This window comes from Zootermopsis nevadensis, unplaced genomic scaffold, assembly GCF_977971745.1.
Source record: "Zootermopsis nevadensis isolate Lab colony 2312 unplaced genomic scaffold, Znev_1.0 Znev_ptg000005l, whole genome shotgun sequence".
NCBI lineage: Eukaryota > Metazoa > Arthropoda > Insecta > Blattodea > Termopsidae > Zootermopsis > Zootermopsis nevadensis.
In genome coordinates, this window is record NW_028259137.1 from 3115253 (window position 1) to 3132197 (window position 16945).

The 16945-nt window shown below is 37.1% G+C and overlaps 3 protein-coding genes across 10 annotated transcripts in view; 2 read left to right on the forward strand and 1 right to left on the reverse strand.

The window, feature by feature from the left end:
• Positions 1-24: 24 nt before the first annotated feature.
• LOC110837271 (uncharacterized) lies at positions 25-7348 on the forward strand. Of its 2 annotated transcripts, none has more exons than XM_022079197.2 (6): positions 25-163; positions 2309-2426; positions 2673-2770; positions 4437-4591; positions 5460-5583; positions 5666-7348. In XM_022079197.2, exons 3-6 carry the CDS (start codon positions 2681-2683, stop codon positions 5990-5992), a joined length of 696 nt encoding a protein of 231 aa, XP_021934889.1. In that variant the 5' UTR covers positions 25-163; positions 2309-2426; positions 2673-2680; the 3' UTR covers positions 5993-7348. The 2 variants fall into 2 exon arrangements, with proteins under 2 accessions (XP_021934889.1, XP_021934888.1); XM_022079196.2 differs by lacking the exon at positions 25-163 and adding an exon at positions 213-368.
• LOC110837268 (proline-rich protein PRCC) lies at positions 5579-15440 on the reverse strand. Of its 6 annotated transcripts, none has more exons than XM_087343379.1 (6): positions 15302-15440; positions 10614-10917; positions 9509-9559; positions 8697-9284; positions 7616-7828; positions 5579-6075 (listed from the first exon to the last, which is right to left on the reverse strand). In XM_087343379.1, exons 2-6 carry the CDS (start codon positions 10902-10904, stop codon positions 5989-5991), a joined length of 1230 nt encoding a protein of 409 aa, XP_087199505.1. In that variant the 5' UTR covers positions 10905-10917; positions 15302-15440; the 3' UTR covers positions 5579-5988. The 6 variants fall into 6 exon arrangements, with proteins under 6 accessions (XP_087199505.1, XP_021934881.2, XP_021934880.2 ...); XM_022079189.2 differs by lacking the exon at positions 15302-15440 and adding an exon at positions 11265-11395; XM_022079188.2 differs by lacking the exon at positions 15302-15440 and adding an exon at positions 11100-11220.
• LOC110837272 (GTP-binding protein Rit2) overlaps positions 11445-16945 on the forward strand; it is an 11055-nt gene continuing 5554 nt past the window's right edge. For both annotated transcript variants that reach the window (XR_002545636.2, XM_022079198.2), the window contains exons 1-4: positions 11445-11925; positions 12048-12104; positions 13199-13272; positions 16208-16399. Coding sequence is in view for 1 of the 2 variants with exons in the window: in XM_022079198.2 (XP_021934890.1) it covers positions 11781-11925; positions 12048-12104; positions 13199-13272; positions 16208-16399 (468 nt within the window). In the remaining variant the exon portion in view is untranslated. The remainder of the gene's footprint in view (positions 11926-12047; positions 12105-13198; positions 13273-16207; positions 16400-16945) is intronic.

The window sequence follows — 16945 nt, forward strand, 5'->3', positions numbered from 1 at the left end:
ATAAATAAACTCTACTCTACTCTGCTCGTACCGTCACAATAAAGCGATGCAAACTGACAAAGTTGTAGTTCGTATGTGGCGAAAATTACGCGTTTTAACAGTAAATTGATAATACAACATTTTGTTATTTAAAAAGAATTAAGTCTTTGCTTTATTCAAAGAGGTAAGGATGATTTATATATATATATTTTTTTAACTGTGACGTACAGTCTTTGGTATTTGCAGTTATTCGTATAGGTGAATTCCAAAGTAACCCCTAACTATCTGTGGAACCGTAGGTGTCTACTATTCCTGCAGTTATTTCGTAGACGTTGTTGAATTTATTCTGTGGTAAGAGCATTAGTACTGAAATGGCGGGATTTTCACAGGTATTGTATTCTTGTCTTTATATAAGAAGTAACTAATATTTTGTAATATGTTGTCGTGTGGGTCTGTATTGGTAGAACTGCGTATTTTGTCATTATATTTTGTAGTATATGCACAAACCACGATTACAGACATGCGGGATTTGAGGTTATCAATGGCTGTGACGATGTAGTTCGACGATTGCGAAGTTCTTTCTATCCTGCCATATGTCGTGGAAATTATACGGTCTGAACTGACGTCTGTTATGGAATGTCTATAAATAAAGAGAAATGCTCTTTCTGTCATTGAACTGCAATTGATATATAATGGGTTTGCTGGTTAATATTATACGGTATATGGCAGAGAAATTGAACATAACGCATACAAGTAATAATGTTCGAATATGACATCCCAACTTTCACAATTACTGCGTTTTATTGTCATTTATTAAATGTTGTACACCTTTTAATTTATCGTCACTGTTGTGAAAATATCAATAGCAGACAATTTCCAAGTTACACATACACATTTGTGTTGCCAAATATTTATAGCCAGTAATAATAGGTGGGAAGAATAGGGTGACAACGAAATAGACATCTGTCTTTTCCATTTACTTCCTTATCAACTTGTCATTTATAAAAATCACCAATGTAGTTTATGTACTTCCTAGTTCCATTAAGTAAATGGTTCAAGAAGAAACCAAATTGGTATTTTCTGCAAACTATTACAAGAATTACATCCTTACACTTGAACAGTTCATTCTGTTCAATGAATCTTCCTCCATATATTAATTAAAGAAGGCTTCAAACTGAGCTTAGCATGGGACTTGGTTATCAGGTCTTTAAAGGGCAATGACACGTAAACAAAGAGGGTAATTGACAGACTGGATGATTCTGTCAGTTAATCAGTAGGGAAGGAGGGGAGACATTTTAGAATTGACCCCACCCTCAGCACACTTTGGTACCAGTAAGGAAAAAACAGTGCATGGACTGATTGAAGTATATATGTATCAGTAATGTATGGTTTTCTCCCTTTTGTAATCATATTATTAACCTGTAGGGTCTGAGGAAGAAATGGAAAATCTGAGAGTAGCCAGTATCAGGCTTGAATTTGCGTAGATAGTCCACAAATTGGAAGTGTGATGGAACCAATATTTCTTCCAGTAATTCTTCAAGCTGGCTACCAAGGTTGTGCTTTTATTAATTTTCCTTCAGCTTCTCATTGCATGCCCTGAAATATTGTTTCGTTATAGACCATTATCACTACTTTCTTATACAAAATCAGCATTGTTGTTTAATTACTGCCTGAAGGCTAGTAGAATATGACCTTGCCTACTTCCCTTATTTTGTAAGGAAATTACTGCAAAAGGCCTGTTGAAATTTATGTGCCATAGCCAGAATGTACTCACATTTTGAATTAAGCCCCTATAATCTTACTGTTAGCCTGATGTGCTGAGAAAGGGGACTTATCTTAAAGGTGGAGGTGATATGTTCCTCTAAAATGTTGGTAATCACTTACAAGACCTCTTGGTGTCGCTGTGATCAGTAGCTGAGTGTGGTTTACGAAGAGACCAACAAAAGGTGATAGAGTGCTGTTTGTTTTTGCAGGTTGAAGAATCTTTCCCTCCTGTTTATTGCAAAATTGACATGTTCTCAGTTTTGCAGTATTGTTTCTTTTCCATAATATACTGTCTTCCATACAAGTCACTTTTTGTGTAAATTTTGAAAAAATGCAACTGAGAAGTGACAGTCAGCAAAAGACAGAAAGTGTGGGTTAGCAGAGAGAGAAAATATTTTTCTCAAGAGCAGGGATGGAAGGGGAATCTTGATATATTTTCTGGGGTTTTAAATCTGTTGGCCATGCTGTAGTAGAAGGTTATAAAAGTCTGGTGTATAAACTTTATCTACATAATTAATTTAAAGATAAATCATCTTATATGTCTTCTGTTTGTAATTTTTTTTAGTTTACTCCCGAGTATGGACTACAGACCATTCACAAAAAACAAAATAACAATGGTGACAATGACATTGACCATGTTATTAATGTTCTGACACAAGTGCGAGAAGAATATATATCTTCAGGTAGAGTACTTTAGAATGTTAACTGTTCAAAATGTTTATATAATTTATTCTCTGCTTCCCATAAATACTACATGCCGACCTATAGGTAAAATAACCTCAAATTACCAAGTCTTATTTTTATCAGCAGACTAGTGAATGTTCTATTAAAGATAACTCTCAAATTATAAAGACTTAAGTTCTGAGCATAATCATACTATATGCTATTCATTATCATTTAGTAGAGTATGTAAATTATTTAATTTGCAGTTCTCCATATGCAAAGGATTTTGGAAAAACTCATTACGCCGGATGACCTTTCTGGAAATGCTAAACATGTACTATGCGAAACAGCAGATTGTTTGCAGGTAAGAATAACTTCATCAGAGAGGGAGAGAATCAGGTTAGAGATGTCTGTGGTGTACTTGTTTTCGTGGTTGTTCCTTGTAGGATGCTCTGTAGTGGATGTCCTAAGCTTCACTCATGCAATCATGCCTATTGTGAAATATGCAATGTTGAAAAAGTACCATTGTTGAATATTGCTGTTTTTCTGGGCTTTGTCCATCATTCAGTATTCTAAAACAAAACCACCACAGTTGAGGAGCTGACTGTGCTCCGTCTTCAGGTGAAAATCCTGTTCTGGTAGGTCGAACAAAAGAGGCTAATCCTAACTTCTGGATGATGAAGTCTAGAGAAACAGCACTATACATAATACATCATCGCTGGAATTTTCTCTTCCACATGGCCCAAACTATGCTGGAAGATATCAGAATGTTGACCCCTGCCTAAATGATCTTGAAAGTAGCATTGTACCCTGAGTAGACTACTACAGAAGAAAAGTCCTATATACCATTTCACTAACTAACTAACTAGATGGCATACCAAACCTGAAGGTTCATCACCGAGTTCACCAAAGCCCTCCACCGGACCCTGTCCTGGGCCAACAAAATCCAGTCTCCTTCGACTCCTATCTCCCATAGATCCCGCCTGACATTATCCTCCCATCTACGTCTAGGTCTCCCCAGAGGTCTCTTCCCCTCAGGCTTCCCAAATAGTGGACCCAACCAACCAGATGGCTTACCGAACCCGAAGGTTCATCACCGAATTAACCAAAGCCCTCCACCGGACCCTGTCCTGGGCCAACAAAATCCAGTCTCCTTCGACTCTTATCTCTCATACATCCCGCCTGACATTATCCTCCCATCTACGTCTAGGTCTCCCCAGCGGTCTCTTCACCTCAGGCTTCCCAACCAATACCAGGTGCACACCTCTTGTCCCATCCATGCGCTCTACGTGCCCCGCCCATCTCATTTTTCTCGACTTAATCACCCTGACAATACTAGGGGAGATATCACTTCACACATTAAACAAAACCAAATGTTAATTCTAACTTGATATACATGTTGGTAGTGGGATTTCCTTTACACCAAATGCCAACAGGCCTGTCACTAGCAACTTATTTTCTAGGACAAGGTGATCTTTGTGAAGCTGAGGTTGAAAGAGAGACTTTGCATCCTGCATCTGCCTCTTACATCTTGTTAATAACGAGAGACTGTGTAAGAAGTATTGTACACACACAGTGAAAACTCCATGTATTTAAATTTAGGAAGAGATTGATATGACTGAACAGTACACAATCACTCTACCATCAATATTTTGTAAAAAAAAAAAATGTCATTCACTCTCCACAGGCTTTTATTGAAAACATTCTGAATTCCTTCATTATTGTTGCCAGTACATACAAGTACAGGTATGAGGCACCGAAGCCCCTGCAGGGGCAAGGCCCTGGGCCATTACCCACTTCACCCACCTCCCTTCATCACCATTGCACACTCGTATATGAAAGGAGTGCACTTGTAGGTAACTGCACTTCCACAGAGCTGGACAGTTACTATAAAATTAATTAAGAATTAGATAAATTTTAAATAGCGTTAAAAAAATTTCCCTTTATTTCATTATATGAAGGGGTGTTACAGTATATTGCATTACATTAACTTGTTACATTGTATATTTGTTGAGGTCTGTGTGTTGTAGGCTTTGAACATTAATGATCCAACCCCAACTAACATAGTCCTTCAGAACACAAGGATGGTGCTGGAAGAGTCTTCTCTTACAAGAAGAAAATTGCAATTCCAAAATAAATTGCGGCAGCTGTCGACAGAGAAACAAAGAGTTGCGGATTTAAGAAGGTTGGTATACGGAATTAAGAAGTTGATTTTTAATTTTCTTTTGAAGTTACATTGACAGTCTGAAGTGAAAATATAGCAGTCTTCCAAACCTGAAATTTGGTCAATAATACATATTCCTACTGTCATGCCTCTGAATCTGATATGTATCAGATGAACCGACTCATGTAATTCGGACCTTGGATAATTTGCACGCCCTTCTTTAATTTTAATTTAAAATATTTAACAAGTTCAGGAAAGGCCTTGTTTTAATAATACCTAATTTACAGTAGTGAGCCATGCCTGCAACTAAATAGCATGCTTTAAGGTCACAGCAGAATCGTACAATGTTGGAACACAAACGGCAGACTGAAGGCAAATTGAATTGTTTTGTGGGACCGCTTACTTCAGACCGCTGTAACATTATGCAGGATTATGTTACCACTTGCTTAAGAATGAAGACGGTTCAGAACTTACGGCGTAAAAAACCTAGCAACACTACTGTTGACTTAGAGGGGATGGGGGTTGTGAAGTCCTTCAGTGGCCTTGAAACTTTAAATGTGCTTTTCAGTATAATTGCTGCTGCAGGCTTGCTGTTTGAAGCTTATGACTGCCAAGCTTTCATCCTCTTAAAATTCCTTCCCCAGAATTTAATATCGCAGCACTGCTGGTACAATTCTCATGGTGTCCAATGAGTATCTGGTAACTATTGTCCAATGTTGGACTGATTATCACAATAAAGTCCCCCAATCCAAGTGTAGCCTTCTTTGAAATGAACATGTCAGTTTACGTTACAGTTATTAAATTTACAGTATTTGATAGTGTAATCAGGAAAGGGAATCGTGTGATATTCTCATTAGTCTGTAGTAAAACATTCTTTTTTATTTTGTAGAGATATTCAGTCTGCAAGGAAACAGAGGGAAGATTTCAAAGAAGAAGTGAATCAGAAGGTTGTTGAAACCCAGTTTCTTCAACATCAGATAGAAGAATACAAGAACACGTTAGAAAAACTTAAGGTACTCCTTTTCTGTTTAATGCTGTGTCAATCCGGTATACAATTTACTTTTGTCTAACACTTTGTATGATACTTCATCACAGGCAGAACTACAGACACTGAGTGTTCCAGTACATCACAGAGTGATCCAGGAGAGAGTGGAAGCCATTGCACAGATGAAAAACAAATGTGCCATGCTACGACAAAAACTTGAGAAGTACGATGGACTTCCACCAAATTTGGCACAGGCACAGGAATTATTGGCTCAGCTTAAACAGAAACATGTACATGCTGACCAACAAGTTAAGACTCAGCTTGTGAAACAAAAAGAACTGACTGCTAGTCTAATGTCCGTGCCTCAACACCAAGCGCCTTGGAACTTCAGACGCCCAAAAGGTGGACCGGGAAATACAAAATACACGAGTTCCTAGAAACCATATTTGGATTGCGTCTGTTTGCGAGACATGCGATTTTGGGACCACTGGTTCTTGAGTTCCAGCTCATTCTCCTTTGCCTGGAACAAAGACCACAGATAAATTAAAATGCTATTTGTGCAGCAAACACTTCTACTGTTTGTATCTGTATGGATTGAAAGCACGGTTTAAGTCAATCTTTTTACATCAAATTATATTGAAAAAATAATTACAATGTTATAAGTTATCACAAAATTTTATAAAAGTGGTGTCCAACAAACATGGTAAAAACTAAAAAGTGCAACAAATATAAATATGATTCCAAATACAGAGTGTATCTTCAGTAGAAGTTATTTTATGTCCTGTATTATGCAGATGAAAATTTAGATAAATGTATAAGATGAATTTTAGGTTCCCATGGCAGTGAGTATGAAGATAACCATCTGGGATGTTGTGGTGTGTAACCTGTTGGAAGTTTTTCAAAAATTTTGAGGTGCTTGCTATTTCCATCATCAGGGTAATGGGTAAGTCATGATGGAAACACCAACCTCCTCTGAGACATTGGTAAATGTCTTCCAGACTGCACGGTGCAACATCCCAGAAGGCAGCCATCCCCTTGTAACATACATTTTCCTGCCCTTATTTTTGAAACTGAAACTAATACAGGCCTTATGTAGTCTGCAACTGAGGGAAGACATCTGTTCTGTTTTAGATGGACTAGTTAATTTTTTTAAAATTAAAGCATATGTGGTTATATTTTTGCTTCAACCTTAATTCCTGTTTTTATTCAGTTGGCCTAACATAATTTAAATGTATCAAATCTAAAACTTCTTGACGATGGTGAAGAGTCAATTGAATTAAAATTTACTTGGATATTATCCATCGTCTAGTAGATATAAAACGTAAAACGACGTTACGGAGATGGGACTCTATCTCCGTCTTCAGGTTCCTACACAGTTGGGCCCACTAGATAGAGCTAATCCCTATCTCCGGAGTAGCTCTATCTAGTGGGCCCAACTGTGTAGGAACCTGAAGACGGAGATAGAGCCTCATCTCCGAAACGTCGTTTAACGTTTTATATTTACTAGACGATGGATAATACCCAAGTAAATTTTTATTCAATAATTTAAATGATTTTACACTAAGGTTATAAAAGAGGATCCAGTTGCTGTTCACACCTCTTTGTCGCCTGCTTTTATTTTTCATTTTTTGTTTAGTGCAATTTTCCTTTTAGTTGACGATACTGTTTACAACTAAAACACAGAAGATATAATTTGTCTTTCATGCTTCCTGCTTCTACAGTTTCTCTATTAACAATATTATAATCAATGTTATCATGTAAATATTTATAACATTAAATGATTACAGAAACAAGTTCTACAACTGTTCTGATAATTCATGCCAATGATTGGTTCCATCATTATTTTGTAATAATTAGTAATAATGCTAAAATATTTAATTCTTCTATTTCTGCTAATGAATTAAACGTGAAATGTGTTATTCAGCTGCAGAAACTTTGAGTATGATTGAATGAAAAATGTTATCCTTGCCAGATGGTAGAAAAGCCAGACTTTACTCAACCAAAACAATATTCAACTTCCCGCCAAGCCACTATATTCTAAGCTCAATTTTTATCCATACCTGGAAAGCAAGGTAAGTAATTTGGTGTTTTCGTCTTTGCTGTGTTGTAGGACCTTCGTTCTTCCTGTGACTATGACTTTTAGTCTCTTGTTCCTGTGTCAGTTGTTTTGTAAGCCACTCCTTGGGGTCTGGCATTATTGCATCCCCGCTAACCTCAATCAGTTGCATGTCTTGCTGTTGTCTCTTTGCGCGTCGGCCACAAAGACGCTGCAACTGGAGAAATTAAATCCCATTAAAATGAAGTAAATTTAAAATGATTTGCATATGTTCGAATTCTAGCTTATGCTTGAAATTCATCCAGAAGTGAGAATGCAGTCTGCATAACACTCAAAATAGAGAGTAATCTTAATAGTGGCCTTTTGTTTTTGCTGCTGGTAAAAACCTTTTCCCTTTGCTACTGTATCCAGTTGGTCCCTGGAGCCCATCCAGTCCCTTATCCAGAGGGTATCAAGGACTTTTCCGTGGACGTAAAATAGTCACTGCACGAAGCTGACCACTCACCTCTATCTAGTGCTGAGTCTGGAGTTTTACCCACAAATTATGGGAGATAAAATTGATGATTCTTATAATTCATTTTGAAGTCATTCATGATTAAAAGTACCACAATGTGCCGAGAAATCCTGGACTTTTGGACCAATGAAGACAGTATTCTATTGTACCTAAGTTTTGTAAAATTTGAAAGTAATTTTATTCTAACACAAGGCATTTGCAATTTAAAAATGAATGACTGCTTCAGTTAGATCAAATATATTGTTTACTAACAACGGAAAATTATTTTATATCTTTATGTAATTACATAGTACTGTAAATCCTCATAAATCGATGGTGCAAATGTGCTATGACCAAGATGCAATAATGCAATGGGTCATTTTTAGGGTTCCTTTGAAGAAAATTAAAATATAATAGAACATAATATCTGATGAACCGTATCTCACAAACGTCCCTAAAAATAATTCCTAAGGTTAACCATTTACTTAGTTAAGGAGGCTGTAGATGTGTTTAGAAGGCACTTAAGATGGAAGAATTATAATAGTGGCATTTAATATTTTAAATTGAACATTTCTATGGTAATGCAACTTACCGCCTCATCATTCAATTGCAGATCTTCCTGCTGCACTGAGATGTTATCATTACTGCCAGATGCAGTTTGTTTTGCAGGTTCCATATTCTGCCAGTGCCCATATACTTCATGTCCATCCTGAGATGGGCCACTTGCCCACGGTGATGGACTGAACTCAGAATTGAATGCAAGTGGTTCATCATAGTTCGACTTCAGTGGTTCATCATCGTTCGACTTCAGTGGTTCATCATCGTTCAACTTCAGTGTATCCTCCTTACTAGCAGAAACACTTTCATTTGTATCAAGAAAACTGTCTGCCACAACAGGAATCACTTGTTTTGTTGTGTTAGCATTATTTATTGCTTCGTGGTCCATTTTCAAGGAGAAAAAATCGCCCTCTCCATCAGATTCTTCTTCAGAATCTGCATAACTTGTTAAAGATGTTGATGCATTTTTAACTGAGTCACCAGCTTCAGATTTGAATACAGAAGAGGCAGGAGTAATGCTTATTGATCTTTTTGTCAAAACATGAGGTACCAATGAACGTTTTATTTCCTTTACAGATACATTTTTTGGAGCAGGAAGTATCGAAAACAGACCAGAACCTTTCTGTAATAGAATGTTATATACATTGATATTAATAACATAATATACAGACAGTAGTTTGAATTAAGTGCTGAAGAGAATATTTGGGGATCACATACTTGAAGTAATGGGAGAAAGGAATGAAGAACATAGCAAGTAGTCTTTATATTATACAGGGTGATTCAAAAGGTTATGGCCAAACTGAAGGAGAAGAAGGTATGTCACTGGACCAAGTAAATAAGACTTACCAATGAGGGCTTGAGTTTCTTCTTTGCAGGTTCTAGTTCTTCATCTTTAAACTGGAAAAAAGAAGGGCACAATGAAGTTCTAATTTACTAGAGTAGGACTGCTGTAGCATCAGCCATAGATATTTGTGCCAGACTTAAAAAATACATCTTGTCAAACAATGAGCAAAACTGGTAGAGGGCAGCTCTAGAGAGGACAGAATTAGAACACTGCATGCATGGTATATCACAACATAGGGAAATTATTACAAGTAGCAATAACCACATCTGTGGTATATGCAATTAATGTTTTAAGCAGGACTTTAGGTTCTCACATCAGTGAGTACAAAGATAGCTGTCTTCTTGGTTGTAGCCCCCTATAGTCTGGTAGAAGTCTACCAACGTTTCAGAGGGCCTTGCTGCCACCATCATCAAAGCATTCATCTCCCTATGAAACATTGGTGTGGCATTACAATCCAGAAGACAGCCATCTTTGTAACGAATGTTTTCATTTTCTTTATTTTGTCTCTCTTCTAGTTAGGTTATATTGGTTGTCCTTTCTCAGTAAGGAAAATGTTGCAGAACCTTTCTTTGCTAAGCCAGCAAACTTCAGTGTAGTACATAATGTCATCATATTCACTTTAGATTTGAGGAATGCCTTGAACTATTTGTGGTTTAGTCCACATGACCTAATAAAGTTGGGGAAATGTGAATGTACTGTGCTTCTGGTATCTGATCTAATGAGCCAGATATTAATGGTTCATTTTCTCACCTCATATACCAAAGTTTGCTTGGTCAAATGCTAATATTAGAGTGCATTTGCTTCATCAAAGCAATTTGCTGGGTTAGTTATGGGATTTGAACTTTTCAATATGTACAGCAGTCTTTATTTGAGTTAAAGAGGCTACTCTTCTGCTTTCAGTACAATTGTATGAAGGTTCCTTAAATCACAACTAAGACTGCTAAATTAAAAGATTATACACATTCCATGGATTGATTACTTAGGAAGCAAGGCATATAATTATATAAATATATACAATATTCATGTCATACTACAAAAAACACAAGACACTTAATGTTTACATAAATGAGAACTAAAAACATAAACATTAATGAATATTACATTTACCTCTGACAAGGAAGGTATTGTAATCTTCACAGGTTGTTTCTTTTGCAAATGTTTGCGACTGTTTACAATAAATCCATCATCATCTGTGTTCGAAATGAAACCAGTCCTGGTTGTACTTGGTGGTGGAAGGGATAAAAATAATTTTGAGTACTTTTCATCCTCGCCTACTGGTCGGTTGTACTGATTCTTCTCGATTTCCTTCAAAACAGGTAGTCCAGATTCAAGAACGGGTTTACTGTTCTCATCATTTTCACTTTCGTCACTGCTTCCATAATCCACCAAAGAAGACATTACAGCACAGAATCTGAAAGTTTATAATACAAAACTCAAAGTCGATGAAACGGCAACTTGACTAAACCGTCTACATGGTGTGGATAAAGGTAAATATTCGATCAATACTGACTGTTACTGAAACATAACACGTAAACATACAGCTATAGAATAATAGGTTATGAGAGTATACTACCATCACAAACAACGCATTACCGAATCTATATCTCACGGGAAACACTATTCTTCTGTCCACAAGTGATCATTGTGACCAACCTAAATATCCATTCAAAATCGTAAATATATGTTCTTCAGTTGGAGAACATTTTAAATTTAATTGTATTCAGCAATTTAATTGTATTTTTAACATTTTATACTTACAGATGATTATGATTTCGTACAGTGCCATGAGGGCAAACTTAAATTATTTGGAAACTAACGTTGGTACACAACAGTCTCGGTCAGCTGTTTCTCTGACAGTTCCGATTACGATATTGTTCACTAGGTAGCGCACGTAGCTGGATATTTATTTGTTCATGTGTCAAAACTGTGGCCAAATTACTGGTTGCGGTTGGGTGTGGGTAGGTGATAGTGGGGTGTATTTTTTATCTGTTGAAACTGGGAGGGGTTCCGTTTTTACCGATACAAACCCTAGGCCATTTCTGAATGGTCTAGGGTAAATACAAAGTTACACTTTTGATGTACAGAAATAAATTAACGTATGTTGTTGAAAATGCCTACCAGTATTGTTTTAATGAGTGTGGTGAAAGTGGTTGAATAATTGTCGGGAACAGTTAGACGACAAATTCCGCGAGCACAGCAGCGCTGGCGACTGTACAAGCGGGCCCGTCTGGGTCCGGTGGTGTATCTGTAACTCTTGGCCGAAGACCCACCAAAATGGGAGCGTTCGACTGCGGCGGAACGGACCGAGACGGACGGGGCGGGTCTCAGGGAATGCATATGCCAGTACCTAGTCAAACCCGTGGTGGTTTACGGGTATATAAAATTGTCGTACTTGGAGATGGTGGTGTTGGAAAGTCAGGTGAATACTTAATCATTTAATGAATTATTTTGGACGTGTTGTCATTCATTATTTTGAATTGGAAAGCAGTTCTGTAGTTACGTGTTCACATAAACACCAATTAATTAATATTTTGTTTTCAGCTTTGACGCTGCAGTTCGTGAAACACAGATTTTTAGACTACCACGATCCAACAATAGGTAAGTCAGAGAACAAGTTATAAAATTCATGACAACTGTTTTTGTACTGTGTATGTATGTCTCTCTGTATTGAATAACCCTGCCTTTAATGGTACTCAAAGGTTCATTGTCATGTTATAAGAGACTGCTTCTAGACTCTATCTCCGTTCACTAAATCTAGTTCACTTACTCAAACACTATTTCTTTAAAGTCTGTTTTAATATTATCCACATATCTAAGGTTAGGTGTACCTTCTCATAAGGTTTTCTAGCTAAAATTTTGTATGTATTTTTCATCTTTCCTGTGCATGTGTAATTTGATTTTTGTTGAACAGTACAAATTGAAAAAATCTTCATTGTACTATTGTCTTTAGCCTCCTCTTTATTTATTCTCTGTTAAGGCCAAATATTCCCACCCTGCTCTCAAAGATTCTTTGTCTATATTCTACCTTTATGGTTAAAGACAGAATTTCAAAACAACAGGTAAAATTATAGTTCTGTGTATTTTAATCGTTACATTTGTAGATGGGAGGTGGTAAGTTGAAACATCCTGAACTGAATGGTTGTAAGTGTTCTGTGAATTTAATCTGCTCTTGTGATGAAAATAATGTTGATCGCCCGAGAAGATTTTATTGAGTTATGTCGCCGTGAAAGCTTCAAATCATATATGTAATAATGAATTTGAAAAAAAACTATAATTTTGAGAAATGTAACAGACACAACTTGTGTTCAACAAATGGGATATTGGAACATCAGCTAAAGCACAATTCTTGAAGTTTTCATTCATTAAGGTAAACATGTTGTTTAATATCAAATTAGAATTAACTTTGCTGGTTATACATGTGTTTCAATAGTCAGTTTCTTCAATAAAGAAGGTGCTTATACTTAGTTATGAGGGGAGTAATTGTACAAAAGAAAAATCTTTTAAGAAAAAGAAAAAAATGTAATGTTTTTAGAAAAGTAAATAAAAATCAATACAACATACAGCTTGGAGAATTTATAAAAAATGATATGTTTTTGTGTCAGATGGAAATAAAGGTACCATTGCATATCTCCAAAGAAGAAACTCTGTATTTCAATAAAATTATTAGACTGTTTTATTTCACTTCATTGTAGAGGATGCATACCAGCAACAAGCAGTCATCGATGGTGAAGCATCCCAGTTGGATATTTTGGACACAGCTGGACAAGTAAGGCTGAATGTACTATACCAGCTGACACGAATAATGGTGGCTGGCATCTACTGTTACCTGCCCTTATGAGCTGATACATTTCTCTCTCTCTCTGCATCACCTGCCTTTGTTCATGTCAGTTGGTATACAGTTATGAAACGCTTGGATTCTGTTGAACACATCAATAAGTGCACCGTGTCCGCTTCAGTCTTTGTGAGCTTAGTTGTGTCCTTTGTCTTGAGAATTTCTACTTTACTTCTCATTTTAATAGTTATTTCCAGATTTTTAGGCAAGCATATTGTTGCTCTTTTTATTGACAGTGTTGAGGAATTCATGGGCCACGTGTCTCAGTTTCAAAAATTAAAATTACAAATATTAATATTTGCAAATGCTCAGGTATTGATATTGTACTAACTTTTGTTAATTGAAGATAAAAATAACATTTGTGCAATGTAATATAAATTGGCAATAGTGTAATTTTTTTTTTTTTTTTTTGCCACTGCTGTCATTGCTGGGAATTTAAATACTAGTTCCAACTGTGATTAAAGTAACTAACAATCTTCTTCTTCTATGGCTCTCCGGTCCATGGCCTCTTCAATTCTCCTCTTCCATTCGGTCCTCTGTTAGGTCCGTCCGTCCGAGGCTTTGATCGAGGTTTCGAAACATCTTCCTTTTTACGGTACAAGGTTGTTAGCCTTGCGACCAACCCCCAACCAGTAGGACCAGGGTACCTGTCTTAGTCTGACCTCTCCCCCTCAATCAGTCTGGCTAGGGAGGTACTCAAGCCCCACCACCACGACAAGGTGCAAATATTAAAGTAACTAACAATATATGTTTTAATATCAAACACAAATACTTCTCAGGATTACTAAATTCTTGGACTTTGTCCATCATCTGATATTCAGAAGAATGCAATGTTTTGGGAACTGGATGTGTTCTCTTTCTAATGGACCTAGCTGAGTAGGTGCCCCTTCCCTTTTTGCCTGAAGACAGACACAGATCCAGTTTTCAAAACATCACGTTCTTTTGATTACTAGAGCAGGGCGCTCCTCTCGGAGCTCCTAGGGAGGGTTGGTCAAGTTTGTAAAACGCCACCAACCTTGTGTAAGAAACTAATCTAACCGCCCCGAATTGAGGGTTAAAACAATTGACCAACCCCTCCTTCTGGGGGGTTGGTTGCGTTTTGAAATCTTAAGTAACACGCTAAACTAACTCCCCTTCGGGGGGTTAGTTTAGTGTCTCATTCAAGTGTTTTAACCCCTGAGTAAGAAACTAAACTAACCCCCCGAATGGGGGGGTTTAAACACTTGACCAAACCCCCCCACTTTGGGGGGGGGGGGGGTTGGTTGCGTTTTAAAATCTTGAGTAAGACACTAAACTAACCCCCTTCGGAAGGGTTTGTTTAGTGTCTCATTCAAGTGTTTTAACCCTTGAGTAAGAAACTAAACAACACCCCGAATGGTGGTTAAAATACTTGACGAACCCCACCTCCGGGGGGGTTGGTTGCGTTTTAAAGTCTTGAGTAAGACACTAAACTAACCCCCCATCGGAAGGGTTACTTTATGTCTCATTCAAGTCTTTTAACCCTTGAGTAAGAAACTAAACTAACTCTCACCCCCCAATGGGCGGGTTAAAACACTTGACTAACTCCCCCTTCGGGGGGTTGGATGCGTTTTAAAATGTTTCAATGTAAGTCTTACTTCGCTTTCCTTCATTTGTTAAATAGTTCTGATGTTTTAGTTTTTTACCTCGCTTTTCAGAGGCTAACTGATCTTGGTCAGTCAACTTTCTACGTCTAACCCAATCCATACATATCTTCGTTTTTTCTCTTCTACTCTTGGTGAATAAGTTTTTCTACGTTTATCAATGTATGTCTTCCTTAGCTTTTCTTTATTTGTTAAATAGTTCTGATGTTTTAGTTCTTTACATCGCTGTTCAGAGGCCAAAAGTTCTTGGTCGGTCAACTATCTACGTCCAACCCCACCCTTTCAAATCTTCGTCTCAAAATCGATCATAATCATAATATATCGAATGAGTATCACTTTACCTTGTTGGAGTTGGTACTTCAAATACTTGATAACGTCTTCTTTCTTTTTCCTGATGTTTTAGGACAACTGTTAGTCAATTCTTAAGAATGCGACGTGCTGTTTCTGGAGCAGTGATAATGCGACTGACTTGATATTCTTTGATTTCTTTTGTTGTGAAGCGTTATTTGTTTACTCGGCATTGTTGTGTCAACTTCAACAATGCCAACATATATTTGTTTACACGGCATTGTTGTTCCACAACAATGCCGAGTAAACAAATATCTGTTGGCATTGTTGATGACGTCATTTTTTAAAGACAAATTGGTTGAAGACAACGACTAATCACAAATTTTTATAGTAAGACCAGACAATGGATAAAGTCCAAGAATTTAGTAATCCTGAGTGTAACATATCATCGTCAGGACCCTTCGAAATTGACATGCTTCTTTTGAATATATGTAAAACTTTCTTTCTCTCCCTCTTTCCCCTCAAATCTTTTACTATAATGTGTGAAGGTTTTGTTAGAATGTTTAGTAAAAGTAAAGTAAAGCTGTCCCGGTACACACCATGTAGGTCGTTTGGGGGGAATGGAGGTATAGCTCCTACTTTTTCTTGACCTCGGCACTAGATGGGGGTGAGTGGTCAGCGTCACGCCCTGGCGGCGTTTTACCCCCGGGGAATGCACCCCGGTAACCATTGGACAGGAGGCTGGGTGGGCCCCAAAGCCGGTCTGGACGCAGAGGCTAGAGGAAAAGAATGTTTAGTTTATTTTGGAAAAACATGGCAACTTTATGACCTCATGAGCTGTCATTGTGCTGGTGCTTCAGTGAGAACAACTATATTTTAACCAATTTTGTTAACGTAAGAAACAAATTTTAAAATGTTAGTGTGAACTGTTGTGTACGTGCCATTTCTGATGGTTCCAGGTGGAATTTACTGCCATGAGAGACCAGTACATGCGATGTGGAGAAGGCTTCATGATTTGCTATTCTGTTACTGACAGGCATAGCTTTCAAGAAGCCGTGGAGTATCGAAAATTAATCACGCGGGTCCGGGCTTCTGAAGACATACCTTTAGTCCTTGTCGGAAACAAATTTGATCTTCAGCATCAAAGAAAGGTATATATTAGAAAACTTTTCTGTATCTTTTGATGATAGCTAGTTGTTGAAGTTGCAAAATGAAAATAAGTACAGTAATTTTGAGTAGATATATTCACCGAAGAATAGCATGCAAAAACATTTCGCTAACATGCACGTAAAATAAATAAAGACGATTGTGTATTTGTTGAGTAGGGGTTTGACTCAAATCCTGGCTGTAAATTTTTGTAACTTTAGAGTATGTTACAACTGCTTCTTCGCACTGTTTAATAACAGGTGGAAGATAGATGGAATGTCCAACATTTACATAAAGTTCAATAACAAGTTCCTAGAAATGGAGTGACATGACTTCAGAACCTTAAAATTTTGCCTGCAGACAAACTCACACTAAAACAAATATGTCTAAATTGCATTTGAAATACAAAACTGTTACATTTATCTTCAGATTATAATAACTGCATTTTCTTCCTGTCTTTCTGAATTTTTATGCCATAAGTGACAAAAATGAACTTTGCCCTTTTCTGAATCCTGTAATTCATTCCCATATGGATTCTGACACACACAAAA

Coding starts and splice junctions, on each gene's coding strand:
- LOC110837268 (XM_087343379.1), bottom strand. CDS start 10,904: ATGTCTTCTTTGGTGGATTATGGAAGCAGTGACGAAAGTGAAAATGAT. Junction 9,560..10,613: donor CAATACCTTCCTTGTCAGAG/GTAAATGTAATA, acceptor TCTTTTTTCCAG/TTTAAAGATGAAGAACTAGA. Junction 9,285..9,508: donor AGAAACTCAAGCCCTCATTG/GTAAGTCTTATT, acceptor ATTCTATTACAG/AAAGGTTCTGGTCTGTTTTC.
- LOC110837271 (XM_022079196.2), top strand. Junction 2,427..2,672: donor AGAAGAATATATATCTTCAG/GTAGAGTACTTT, acceptor TTTAATTTGCAG/TTCTCCATATGCAAAGGATT. Junction 4,592..5,459: donor AGAGTTGCGGATTTAAGAAG/GTTGGTATACGG, acceptor TTTATTTTGTAG/AGATATTCAGTCTGCAAGGA.